General features: G+C 36.8%; 1 protein-coding gene across 1 annotated transcript in view; it reads right to left on the bottom strand.

Annotated features, from left to right (window-relative positions):
- Positions 1-8,003: 8,003 nt before the first annotated feature.
- LOC126106827 (tryptase-like) overlaps positions 8,004-15,062 on the bottom strand; it is a 103,080-nt gene continuing 96,021 nt past the window's right edge. Inside the window, exon 4 of the mRNA XM_049913223.1 lies at positions 8,004-8,439. Within this exon, the coding sequence (XP_049769180.1) occupies positions 8,272-8,439 (168 nt within the window). The 3' untranslated portion in view covers positions 8,004-8,271. The remainder of the gene's footprint in view (positions 8,440-15,062) is intronic.

Raw genomic sequence — 15,062 nt, 5'->3', positions numbered from 1 at the left:
ATTGCAATAACTGAATTATAATTATTTCTGTTATGCCAATGTCTGCTTTCATCGACAACATACTGCAGGAGGACTATCTTTCTACACAAAAAGCATTCATTATTATTACTGAAGCAAAGTAATTGTGTATATGAATCTCTGTTTTATTATTAATGAAGCAAGCAAAGAAAATACTGCATAAAATGAACTGAATAAATAATTATTATTTACAAGGGCCCAAATCACAATTTTGTCAATGTGATGTAGTATATGAAGTGTGTGACAGTCTTTCATTGTTTTTAGAAAAAAAGGGTAGTGTTATTTAGAAGCTGCCGTTTACAGATGAGTGTAACAGTATTCATAGACTGATCTCTTGGGGTTTTAGATATTGATACCCACTTGTAGATTTCTGGGAACAGGCAATGCATGCCCACTACTGTTTCGTAAGCATAGAAGCTATGTCTAAGTTTATTTCACTTGTGCTTGAAGGAGAACATAGGCTATTTATCTGGATGTAGTTGTGTGCTGAATAAAAATATATCCCCATATATGCTGATGTTAGCTGAAAACAAAGTAAAATTAGTACAAACTCATTAATAACACAGTGAATTTGTTGTAAATTCGTTTATTTGTCATTCAACTTAAAAGCATTTCCAGATTTACTGAAGCAAACGTAACACTATTTTGTCCATTTCCACACTTTTTCTTGAACTGCTGGACAGCTGGGCAATATCATCCATCCACATAGCCTTTTTGGAGCATATGGATAGACGTGTTAATGAGTTTGTAGGTTTGAAACAATGTCACCACATACTAATAAGTTATGTCATGATCATGACAATGAATTCCAAGGAAAAAGTGTGTTACCCTTACTCCTGTCTTATGTGTTATGACATACTTCACATTTCACATCCCTCAGAGGTTTCAGTGATGCTATATTTGCTGAGAACGTCATTATTACTCATCCACAATTTTTGTAAAAGCAGTGAAGGCAATATCCTTAACTACAAACTGCCTGCATTCATTGAAAAAGACTTGAGCATCTACAATGATGTGCCATCGTTAACTGCTTTGAATGCTGCACAGCATATGTTTACCTATACTGCTTGCACAATTCTTGTGAGTGGTGAATAGTTAGTCACCCAGTCATGCAGAAGTTTCTGCTGGGGAACAAATTTAACTGTATTGTTCTGTTTTGAACAATGTATAACGATAAATGGTGCCAGCTCCTTAACTGTCCCCAGAGTGAACAGATATCCTTCTCCTTTAATGTCCTCATAGTAGGAAGGGCGAAACCTTACATACATATCACATGTTAGATTGTAGATATAAATTGTGACAGGGATAATATACTGAATCCAGGTTGACTTTAGCATTAGTTAAATTACAGCTGTCAAATATGTTTGAATCGTTTACTGTGTTGCCATTTCTATTGGTTTGAAATGCTAGTATAATGAATCTTGATATTCCTAATTGAATTAACATTTTAATAGCCTATGTGTGCTTGGATTCTATCGGCAAAATAGGGTAGTCAAAGTGCTCCCATCAACGGAAAGTTAATGGCAAATGAATACCAGGATTCAAAACCTTTAAAAATTCAAATGTTCCTGATCTATTACACTGATATGGGACATCTTCCATCTTATTTTACCTACGATAATCTCATCCAAATTACTACATCCTAATTGAATATACGAGTTATAATCCATTGCATTTTTTACCAAGACAAATTCCATCTTCAAACTCATAATTACATGCTTCATGCCCTTGAAGTATCTCATCAACTTGTTTGAGACGTATACATGCATTTAACTGACCACTATTTTGCTGCTCTACCCTTCAGTTCATCTTTGAAACTTCCTGCATTTTCACAACCATTCAAATCTAACCTTTTAAGAGTTAATGCTTAAGCATTAAAGTTACAATCACATTACGTGTGTGGCCAATATTGACCCTCTTCTGTTCATATCTTATTCCCTGAAACACGAATGTTAAACCATCACATGTAACATTCTATCAAACTGTAGCATTATCACCACTTTTCCGAAATTCCCCACTGAAATATAGGGAACTATTACTATTTTATCTGGCACATAAAAATTATCAGAATTATGCTAAACCTGAATGCTTGAGAAACCTAGTATTGGTCCTATTGAGCAATTGTGGATGAAGTGTATTGCCTTTTCCATTTTCCTTATTTCTGAGCTAAGCGAATTCGGCTGTTTGCTTGTAGCACAGGCCCTTTTTCAGACCATTTAAAAATCTGATTTTAGTATCAATATCAAATGTGCCAGGTTTTATTTCCCTAGCTTCACCATCCTTAAGATGTAGCTTATGGTTTGCCTTTGTGATATTGGGAAAACTGTTCTATGTCTCCAATCCAATCAGTATGATACTGCAGTGCCCTCTGCTTAAATCAATTGGTGGAAAAAAATTTGCACATTATACTGAAAGAATGTACAGTATCCCACCCGCCGGAGGTTCGAGTCCTCCCTCGGGCATGGGTGTGTTTGTTGTTCTTAGCATAAGTTAGTTTGAGTAGTGTGTAAGTCTAGGAACTTTTGAATTTTTGTACGATATCACATTTAAATCTCAGCTAATGAATGGATGGGTAATGCTGACCATTATAGATCATGCTGCTTTACAAATTTCAGGCGAGCTTGATACACAGGAGAGCATACAATTGTGTATCACTATTTTGGTAGCTTCGAAAAATATAGAACACAAGGTTGCTGGTAAGGTAGCAGCGTAATTCTTCTGGCGGATGCAGGTCATCTTGTCATCAAACAAATCAAAATAGTAGACACTATTCATGGGTTTTCTAACATATCCCACCCTGTGAGTTCTAGGTCCCCCTGCTACATCTAAAGTCACAATCCTCAATCCATTAGTTTTTCATATAGTCTTAGACAATGTGTCCCGTATAAACACTTTACGAAAACTTGGAACATCGAATATTTGGGCAGATTTAAGCAGATTAGTATATGAAAGTGGTCAGCTGGGTAATGTAGCCAGGAGCTTTTGTTATTACAAACAGCCAAAACCCTTTTCTAAGTTGTTTTAAATACAATTCTTTCCCAACAGCGGAAGATCCCATCATCCAATTATGCTCTTTCACCTCATCAAGCTGTGCCTGGATACTTTTAGCATTTTTCAGTGCTCAGGCGATGACTGCCACATCTCTAACTAATGAGCCAGTTGCTGAAAGACATGCCAGTGTTAGAAAAGGAATAATTTCAGATATGGCCTTATGTATCGGTAGAACCTTAGGCATTTTAATTCATTCTTCTCTTTCTTCCTCTTCTTCTTCTTCTCCTTCCTCCTTTGCACTTCAATGCGCTTTTTGTTGCTTACACCACTGAATAGAAACAATTTTTTGAAATTTACTTCCAAACCCTATTTATGCTTGGTGCTCATCGTTTAGTAAGCTACAAATGCTGTAATGCGTAAATATGTCTCTTCTCGCATGTATTGTCTTTGCTTTATCAGCCAATATTTGATCCGCTGCCTGAAATTCTGCCAAACACTGATTTGTAGGACCTGCAGTGTCATACTTCTTCCACGCCTCATCCGACAGGTTAATTCTCTCATTACCATTTGCTAACTGTTTTTGAAGTATCGTTCCAGGTCCATAGTATTTATATGTTGGGATATGTAATTCGATCGGTAGTTTATCTGTAATACTGTAAAAAAGGGCAGCTATTTTTGTATTATCACGTAATAGAGGAGAGAGTGTGGCAGATATGATACTCGAGCTGGGATGGAACTCATTAAAGCAAAGACGTTTCTCGTCGCGGCGAGACCTGGTTACGAAATTTCAGTCGCCAACTATCTCTTCCGAATGCGAAAATATTTTGTTGAGCCCAACCTACATAGGTAGGATGATCATCAAAATAAAATAAGAGAAATCAGAGCTCGAACACAAAGGTTTAGGTGTTCGTTTTTCCCGCACGCTGTTCGGGAGTGGAATGGTAGAGAGATAGTATGGTTGTGGTTCGATGAATCCTCTGACAAGCACTAAAATGTGAATTGCAGAGTAGTCATGTAGATGTAGATGTAGATGTACCGCCACCTCTGATGCACTTCCTACCACTAATGTTACGCTACAGCACGGTTTGATGTTTGCATCCCCTATTGGACAGGGTGTTTCTGTAAGAGAGTACAAAAACGTAACTGAACATAGAGAATGCTCCACTGAACAATTTTAGATAGGGAACCTGCAGTAGGATAAGTCAGGTTAAGGCGATATGGAAGTAAAGTTGTCTACCGCTTTGACTAGCATTACTGGTTGCCAGCTTATTTGTAACTCACATGTGTACAAGTTTACACATACTGTGCTGTTTCTTTGCATGGTTCTTTATTTCCTGGAAGAAAACTAAGAGAACGAGCCTGATCACTAACAAGTATTTCCTGGTCCCTTGATTGGAAGGGGAGGTCCTTTTCTTTGGCCTACGAGTTGATTATTTCCTATTTCTAAAATCACGTGTGTATGAGACATCAGTGAATACAGAGATGGAATTAGTTGTCAGAATTGTAGCTGCCTGTGATGTGATTCGAAACACACCAAGGATATATCTCAATGTTCGCCAGAATCTGGTTCGCCGATGTTATGCTTGCATTGAGGTTGATGGCCGTCAGTTTCAGCACGTTTTAAGAGATGCAGTGCAAATGGTTCGTTCATTGTGTCAGTGATGGTATTTGCAGTTGACTGTAACTAATGTAAATAAAATAGTACACAGCACCAATATTGTATTCCTATTATCTCCTTTAGTTGGCTTCTCTGACCCAAGGTTCCCTACCTCAAATTGATCAGTGGAGCATCCACTATATCCTGTTAAGTTTTTGCTCGCTCTTGCGGAAACACACTACATAGCATATCACAGGCATCTACTCAACTATCGTCTATTGATGGGAAACCAACCTATTTAACTAAAGACCTACTCCTGGATGTGTTATGAAACTCTCTACAAGAAACACATATGGTTCAGAGCTTTTCTCCACTTCTTCTGTGCCAAAAAGCCAGCACTTTCTTCGCCGTTGCCATCTTTTAAGACATACATTCTTGCGTTTGTTTTCTGTAGTTTGAAAATAGTAAATATCTCTGTTGGCCAGATCGATATATGTCATTTCTTTTACTCTGAAGTGCACACCAAATTATCTACATTAAATGTCTGACACTACGGAACTGCCATTTTATTAGGATTGTGTACAGTATTTACGATGTCTAGCCATTTGTATGATATTCAGAGATTAAACTGCTTGAAAATTTGGTTTTTTATCATCCTATTCAAACATTCCAAGGTATCAGATTTCAAGTGGGAGGACGCAGTGTATTAGTGTATTCTGAACCGCTATATTACCACTTTCAAATGCCAATAGTAAATTTCACTTCCATGGCCAGTTTGAAGGTTTTCAGGCAACCGCCTTAGTTGGTCAAAAAATGTGCAACGTGCATCCTCCTTTATGTTTTCACAGGTAATACCCAGGAAAAATTGGAATATATATGAATAACCATTAAGATGTACTTGAATCCTCTTTCACTCTTAAATGCTGCCACAAGTCATCAAGCCCATGTACGGTAACTTGCCTATAAGAGAACATTTTGTGTGCTGGTTTATGTAGTTCTCGAACTACTCTCTACATAACTGTTCAATGATTTGTCTTTCCCTAAATTATGAAATGACTGATATGATTTCATTCATAAGAGCTTTATTCTCAGCGGTGGCTAATGCTGTGAGCAGTCATACCTGCCCTATTATTTCAATGGGAGCGTCATAATATATGTACTCCCGAGACTGATGTTCTTCTTTTTGTGCTGAATGTCAGTACCTTTACCACGTAACACATGTTTCATAATGTTTGGGTGTTTCCTACTGTTATGACTTTTTGTTCGTCTATATGTTTGTCATATATAGTATTTCACTACAAATTTTTAGGTATTTGGGTACATGGTTGCCAGGTTTTGAAGGTTTTAAGAATATTAGATACATTAGAGCAAGCGTTCTTTCAAATTCCTTACCCTCAACACGTAGAGCATGCTTGGCTAAACTTATAGGCTGTGGACCATACGTATATGGTTCTTCCCTACTAACCAAATATGTAGACTGCCCCCAAGACAGCTAAAGCAATCAGCAATAATATGTTATATTTCTTCTTCTTCTTTACCCTCATCTGACTTACGAAGTGTGTGTGAAAGTAATTATAGATACAGCTGGATTAAACTTTTCTCTAAGAGACTGAACTCATTCTGAGAGTCTCACCTTAGAAATCGTAGTTTCTGTCGAACCCCTTTCTGTACATCAATGACTTTACCTTTCGTCAACATTCTGTTGCATACTCAATTGATTTCGATGTAATACGCAACTTGTATGGTGTCTGTAGACTCATTTTCCCCATATTTCTAAAATTCGTTCATTGTCATCAATCTTTATATTTAATATAACGATTAACTTCAGTAGGGTTCTAACGTCTACTTGTCCCCTTAATATCTTCACGTTAGTTTTTTTTCATATCTTGTAATGTTTATTCGGTTAACATGGTCCTTCCAGTTTGCACATTAATTATCTTCAACATGTTCTTGTTGTGAGCTAATTAACCATCACAGACTTAATCTCAACAATTTTAGTCGATCTTCTGCTGATGCTTTTTTTCCAGTTTCCTCGCTATGATACGATACATTGATTAAATCTGTGCATCTACACATGGACAAATGTTCTGTGTATTCATACCCCTCCTCTCAGACTGAACATGTGACATATGTGTGAATATAATCACAATGTACTGTATACTGATATACTCAACTCCTCCATTCTATATGTAGGAAAACTACTGAAAGTTTCGGTTTTATTGTCTGTCATTCATTTACCTGTTTCATTTGTTATCTTTATAAATTAATTGTACATCACAGAATTTCCTACATGTACTTGATAAATTTGTTTTGAATTCATATTGTCTTGTTTGAACGCAGCAATAAGGTTTACATTATCCCTTACCAACTGCTTAGGAACCATAGAATATAAAAGATGTCAGCTCCCATACTTTAGTATTTGAACCAGGTTTTCCACTGCAACATCATCAAATATAAGCACTGTGTTTGCTTTCACTCTTTCTGGCTGTAGGATATTGCCTCATTTGCTGAATGTTGTGTATGTTACACCATCTATACAAGGCAAATCTACTGTAATAGCTGGTGTTTAGGCTACAATAGCGTTATCGAAAATATGTACACATGTTCGAAGTAGATAATATCTGGATGTGTTAGCAATTAATGATAACATTCATCTTACCACAGTTAGGTGGATCTACAATTATCACTCATATATTATCAGGGAGTAGTGTTCCATTCATCCTCTTCTTCCAGTCTTCGGTGGCACTGCAGGACGAGTCAGTTACTGTGAGGTCCTGAGTAGCTGTGAAACAAGACTTTAACCCTAAGTATAACATTATATAAAGTAAGTGTCACTGTCGGTCGCTAAACGCTCAGTCTTCAATGTCTCTCCTCTGCTGACAGACCTAAGTGTCCTGATGTAAGCTAAATAACCTATATAGTCCTCTGAGTCCTAACTTACATTTTGTGAATGCAGGATTTATACTGGTTATCAATGCAGTGTTCTGTGGCAAAATAACACTAAAACAGGAAATTTAAGAAACAAAATGTAATTCACTGAATTTTTAGGACATGTCCAAACTGTTTAGTATTGTTGTTCGAAGATAACTGAAGTCTTTGAAAAATCAATGTCCAGTGCCAAAAAACTGGGAAAACAGTTCCCTTGGAATTTTTAATACAGGTCATTGCCGAATGTAGACCCAGTGATACATCGAAAAATATACCACTAGGGTGTTGTCATACAACAAATAATAATTATTCGATAGATTTGAGTGCATTAACATATTAAAACACTCTCTAAACACGTTGTAGATATAAATTAGTAAAAAGAAACGTACTTATATATTTATTTTATTACTTGAAACCATGTTGACTCACAGATAAACAGTTTTCTTCAATCACATATTGTCACTTGCTGAAACATTCAGAGAGAAAAACAACTGATTTATATAAAGCACATGGTGTATGCTACAATCGAGGACAGCGAGTTTCAGTCTACTCCATGAGATGAAAAAGGGAAAAATGAATGTAGCATTTATGCTACGTTAGCATTCAGTTGGACATTGGTCTGAGAACGTATTTTTTGGCCATTATTAAGTGTTCTGTTCTGACATTTTTCATTGTAATTAAAATACATATGGAATGCGATCTAGTGACGAAACTGTGCCACAGTCAATACCACCGTCTCAGGTGACACTGATTTGAGCAGTTCTTGTGATCCAGTCGAGGAAGTATGTTACCCTGGAGTAGCCACCAGGTACAGGTACTTCACACTTCTCATAGTAAAAACTGGCAATGCCGATCTGCTTGTAGCCATCTTTGGACTTGAGGACAAGTGGTCCGCCATGGTCGCCCTATAATGTAGGCAATTATTAGCTTACAAATATCTAGTAGACTTCTGCTGCTAATATTAAAAATTTAAGAACGATATTACACCTTGAACTATATAAAGGATGCACCAGGGGAATGGAGGCCTCTCCAAAATCTGTTTGCTTACAAGTAAGCTGATGAACGGCACAAACATGCCCGTATTAGGAACAGACTGGATAATTACGTGACAGGCTTATAACTGGTCCCCAACAAACAACTTCCCTTCCTAGGAAAAGCTGTATTGCTGGAATCCAAGTATTCTGATAGGAAAAGTGAACTAGAAGTGTTATGAATGACATACAGCTTCGAATTAGTGATCACCTTCCCTACAAGTATAGCTCAAAACAGTAGCACTCTAATAGATAATGTATTTGTATAGCAACAGGATGTAAAACTAACACATACTTTACCTTTTATAAATGGATTTTCGGACCATGATGCACAACTAATTAACTTACAAAACATAGTAGGGTGTACAGTTCAGAAAAAATTAAGTAAAAGTGTAAGATTGGTCAACATGCTACCTATTGAACACTTCAGAGAAAGCTTAAGAAAGATTAATTGGGGAGATGAACATATTGAGCGAAATGCTAATGATAAATACAACGTACTTCTTGATAAATTTATATACCTTTTTGGCCACTGTTGCCCCCAAAAATTACTAAATGTAATACCAAACAGGTTTCAAAGAAAACTTGGATTACTGCCGGTATTAAAGTGCCTTCAGGAAGAAAAACAAAATTGTATGAGAGCAAGAGTTAGTAAAGGCCCAGAAGTAATTTTACACTATAAAAATTACTGTAACATACTGCGAAAAGTTATCAGAAAATAAAAAATTGTGTATCCTAGAGATGAAATCAGCAACTGGGGCAAAAAAATCAAATCAGTGTGGATTGTTGTTAGAAGAGAGACAGGAAAAGCAACCACAGGGGTAGGTAGTATTACTATTAAAGAGAATGAGACCATCTTACCGAACAGTACACGAGTAGCTAATGTATTTAACAACCATTTCTTAAGTGCAGGTATAAAAATGGGTGAGAATAGTTCAAAAGAAAAAGCCAAGAGGTACATGGAAGATTCAGTTTTGGGAAATCCTTGTCAGATCAATTTTCATCTAACAATCTCTTTAGAAATAAGGAAAATCATTAAATCTTTGAATAGTAAATGTTCTGTTGAAGTAGATGACATCTCTAACGAGATATTAAAACAATGTGGAGCAGTTGCAGCTGATGTTCTGAGTCATATCTGTAATGCATCACTAACTCAAAGTATTTTCCGACTGGTTAAAACATGCCACTGTCAAGCATTTTTACAAAAAGCAGACACCATAGATGTCAATAATTACCGACCAGTATCCTTACTTTCATCATTTTCAAAAATCGTCGAAAAAGTAATGTACTCAAGAGTGGTTAGCCATCTCAACTGTAATGGGACACTTAGTAAATCACAGTCTGGATTTCAAAAATGCTGTTCTACCAAAAAAGCAATATACAGGTTCACTGCGAACATAATAGACCCTTTAAATAGTGAAATGTCACCAGTAGGAATTTTCCGTGACTTATACAAAATATTTGAGTATTGGAACAATGACATTATGTTACAGAAATGACAATTCTATGGAATAGACAGAACAGCATATGAATGGTCTAATCCACATCTACAGAAAAGGAAGCAAAAGGTTTCGTTATATGGTTTAAGTGATTTAAGGAAGTTTCCTACTTCATCGAACTGGGGTGAAACGACATTAGGTATTCCACAGGGCTTGATTATGCGTCTTTTTCTTTTCTTGATATATGCGAATGACCTTCCATCTTATCTGAACAAGAAGCTAAACTGACACTGTTTGCTGATGATACAGGCATCATTATTAATCCAGTGAAAGAAACTCCATTAGAAAATGATAGAAATAATGTCTTTAGAATGTTATTGATTGGTTACCTGCGAATGAGCTTGTTCTGAACTTTGAAAAAAAAAACAAAAAAAACACAGTACTTCAATAAATATAACACAGGAACAGAAGTCAGTAGCCAGTGTAGGACATACTAAGTTTTTGGGTGTGCATATAGCTGAGAATCTTAATAGGAAAATTCATATTTTGGATCTCCTAAAGTGACTAGATTTGGCAACTTTTGCAATCAGAATAATTGCTGATTTTGAGGATACCAGCAAGCTAACATACTTTGCATACTTTCACTTCCTGATGTCATACGAAATTATATTTTGAGGTAACTCAACACTTAGGCAAAAAGTATTCACTTCTGTAAAGGAAGTGGTTAGAATAATGTGTAGGAGTCATAGTCGCACATCTTGTAGGCATCTGTTTAAAAGGTTAGGAATTCTTACGACAGCCTCACATTACATTTACTCAACAATGAAATCTGTCCTCAAAAACATGGACCAGTTTAAAAACAACAGTGACATTCATGATTATAATACCAGAAGAAATAAAGAGTTACGCTATCCTCTACTTAACCTATCTTTGCCACAGAAAGTGGTAAGATATGCTCCTGTAAAACTTTTCGATAAATTACCGGATGAAATAAAATACCTGACAGACAACAATAATAGTTTCAAAAATAAATTGAGATCATATCTCCTTGACAACTCCTTCTATACTATAGATGAATACTTCAATAGTAGTAAATAAATTATTATATTCGATTATTCCCTTTTAAGAGAGAGATTGAACTTGAGTAGTCATGATTTCTTCTTCTTTCTTTGTTCTTTCCCAATTCTCTTCATACATTCAGTGTGTTCTCTCATACATTCTTCCGACCATCTTTTTCCCATTCTGTTCTCCATGTGTACTTGTTTAAGTGTGTGTTTCTTCATGATGTTTCTAAACTGTTCTATATTGTTTATGTTGCCTCTTGTGATTCACAGCTCTTTTATGTCTTCTTTGGTTTCGGTGATCCAGTCTTTCTTGTTTTTGCTCTTGATTACTATCTCAAAGATTTGCCTTGTAAGCCCAGTTTTATTCATCCTGCTGATATGTCCATAAAATTCCATCCTTCTCTTTCTAATGGTGCCTGTTATTGTTTCTATGTCTTTGTAAATCTCTCTAGTTGGCCTCTTCATCCAACTTACTTCCCAAAACACTGGTCCATATATTTTCCTCATAATTTTTCTTTTTCTTCTTTTCAATCTCTGTGATCGTCTAACGACCACGAACCACTGTAGTTTCTGCAGCCATAGTGCTTCTGGTAGGATTACCGTGTTGTAATACCCTAGTTTCGCATTGACAGAAACAGATTTATTATTATAGTTACTCCAAATGAGCTTATATGCTTTTTGTTATCCGGAGATTCTATCTTTATTGGCTATTGAGTTCAGTCCCGATAGTTGGATGATCTCTCCCAGATATCTGAAGTGGGCAACTTGTGCCACTTTCCGGTATTGGGTAGTAATGGGGAGATTATCTACAGCTTTGTTTTGCATGTACTGTGTTTTCTCGTAGGAGATTTGTAGCCCAGCTTTCTGTGAGATTTCGTGTAGTTTTTCCAATGCAAGTTTGGCTTCCTGTCTGTTGTTCGTTAGAACGGCAAGATCGTCCACGAAAGCCAGACATTTCACTCTCATTCTCTGCGCTTTTTTAATCCCAAGCTGAATTCGTTTTATTTTATTTTCCCACGTCCTCACAATGTTTTCCAGAACCATGTTACATAGAAGGGGAGACAGTCCATCTACTTTGTGAACACCAGTACGGATATGAAATGCTTCTGTTTCTCCCATGAATTTAACTTTGGAGGTTGAATCTGTTAATGACTGTTGAAGACCTTGATTTCTTGTGAATCCTGAACTCCTCTAAAGTGTGAAATAATGTTTGTCTATCTATTGAATCGTAAGTCTTTTTAAAATCGGCAAACGTTACCCCAGTATTTCTACATCTTCTCATTTGCAAAATTGTTTTTAAGTTCCATATCTGTTAGATGCAAGATCGACCTTTGTGAAACCCTGCCTGATACTCCTCTATTAATTGGTCCAATATGTTTGTCAAGAAAAATTATGTGAAGCTGCTATTCCAGCATGTTGCAGAAGTCTCTTCAATGACCTCGGCATTATTAAACTTAAGTTGCCGTATGTATACCTAGGATTTTTAGCAGGAACGTATGTATAATAAACAACGGAAATGACAACAGTGACGGACCTATTACGCTGCCATTGATTTCCTCCCGACAACATAAGTATCTTATACGTTTGTCGTTATCTGCTCTGAAGTCCAGTCTCGGGTTTGGGCCGATCCTCAGTAAGCTCGCACTATATTCTTCATTCGAAAATGCCGAAACTGCTTCGAATGCCATAGGAAATCCCGGAAACAAGTGCAGTTCTGCGCTAAAAGCGTCTGAACAAAAATGGACGCAATTATATAGTCAATATGAATTACATTCTATCGATGCTTAATGTCCTGCAAAAGTGTACAATGGAAAATAACCAGTATTGTCCACCAGAGTAAAATTGCACTGGTACGAAAGTCACAATGTCGAGCCTTTAAAAATATAAACTTACCGCCACTATTATAAAAGCAAATTTATATTTCTGCTAGTAAATAAATATCTTTTTAAATTAAAATCTTGTCATTCTCAGGCCATTTTGTTTGTTTCAGATTGAAACTGTCTGTTCACGTTTATCTTTGTCGAAAATTTTGTGGGATTTCTGTACTTTAGCTTATTCCTGTTCTTTTTTCCCACGTAGGGGTTTGTTTTTGTTCCACCCATTGATGCAACATGCGAAGGCTTCTTGCACGCGCCTGTGAGAACTGTTATCTGCCACAATTTATTTTTACTACAGATGTGACGAGCTGAAGATTACTTGTAGCTCTTCGCATTTTCTTCCGAGTTTCTCGCAATGTGTCCGGCGTGTTCCTCGGGGTGTCCGCCAGTTAATACTTTCCCACACATCTGTTGTACTCTCCAGCCAGTCAAACAAGCCTGTGATCATTCGCACTGCCCTTCATGACATGCTTTTGGTGATTCGTGTTGTTCAGACCCTCCATCGAAGAATCTATTGTTTTCTCTGGGGGCTTCCTACCATCAAATTCTCAATGCAGTCAAATGCGGTTGTCAGCCATAGTTGCTGTACACGCTTCTGTCCTGAGCAGAAAGAAACAATTTCTTCGTTTTAATCTAGTTTACTGAACATATAAATCTATATACTTATTTTTGTTGCACTTTTTACATTGGTAATGGTTGGTGCTACAACTGCCACATGGTCATTGACACCAGTTTCACTGTGGACATCCTCAGACAGGTCAGGTATATTTGTCCCCATTAGATCCACTATACAGTATTTCCATCATCACTGGAATTCGGAACTATATGTTGTTGGTAGTCGTCAGAGGAAGCATTTAGTAATGTGTCGCACGATGTCTTGTCACACCTACCACTAACAAAACTGTAATTATTCCAACTGGTTGTTGGATGATGAAAGTCTCATCCAACGATCGCATTACGATTGAGGAACTTACATACTAGTGATCTAATGGTTCCCTCTCAAGTTTTCGCTAACATTACGAAGTGAGCTTCGTTATTGATAAAAAAAAAGCCAATTATACATTTATGGCCAAGCCTGTTGTTGAGTCTTGCCCAAACAATCTTGCATACAGCTGCAAATTTCTTCCTCAATGGATCTGAGTTTCTTGTCTACTACACAGAACACACAACAATTTCTATGACCAAATTAATTGTTTTATTATCCTTATATTTAATAAAATTGTTGTCATTAATTATAAAAATTTGTGGAAAGTGTTTAATATTGCAAAGCTCTTTAGTTCGAAAAATCTAATTGTGAATGCAGCGTAGCGACTGGTAACTTGTTCACTTTTCATAGAACAAACCCGAATTATGTAATTAAATTGTGAGAGACAGAGTAGGCAGACAGAGGAAGCATAGACCTCAGGGGAAGTTGGCAAGGCGTGGTGGGCATGCAGGGTGCCAACATCTAGGAGTCAGGCGGTGGTGCGTGACTGGAGCAGATGTGTGTGGGGCTCCCAGTGCACCAAAGTTCTTGCGACCAAAGTTGTGGAGAGGATCAGTATTCAAACTGAACAGATCCGCAGTGGGTGGAATCATGTTGCCATTATAACATGCTTAAGCAAGTCTGTATTTGCACTGTTAATGGTGTCACATGTTGGAGATACAAATGATAAAAAAAAATTGCATTCTGTAATGTCATATGCGAACATATTTTGGGGTAACTCGTCAAACCAAGGAAAAGTTCTTAGAGATCAAAAGTATGTAAATAAGACTCATTTGTAGTGTTAATTCCGGAACATCATGTAGAAAGCTGTTCAACGAACTTGGTATTCTAATCATTGCTTCTTGGTATTTTTACTTCTTAAAGAATTTGCTGCAAAAAATATGTCTCTATATCAGCCAATAGCTCAATATGTAGTATCAATACTAGGAACGAGAACAATCTACATAAGGACCTAATATCACTTACCTTGGTTCAAAATTGATCCAATATTCATGAATATGCATTTTCAATAAATTGCCAGCACCATTAAAACATGGATTCAGCACAGTTTAAGCAGAGTTTGAAAGACGTTTTCTGTAGGCAACTCCTTCTACCCAACAGATGAATGTCTTCACAGGGACTGTGAGACCAG

The sequence above is a fragment of the Schistocerca cancellata genome, chromosome 10, assembly GCF_023864275.1.
Source record: "Schistocerca cancellata isolate TAMUIC-IGC-003103 chromosome 10, iqSchCanc2.1, whole genome shotgun sequence".
In the NCBI taxonomy this organism is placed as follows: Eukaryota; Metazoa; Arthropoda; class Insecta; order Orthoptera; family Acrididae; genus Schistocerca; species Schistocerca cancellata.
Note: the sequence above shows the minus strand (reverse complement) of the source record. Positions and strands in the feature narration are given on the sequence as shown.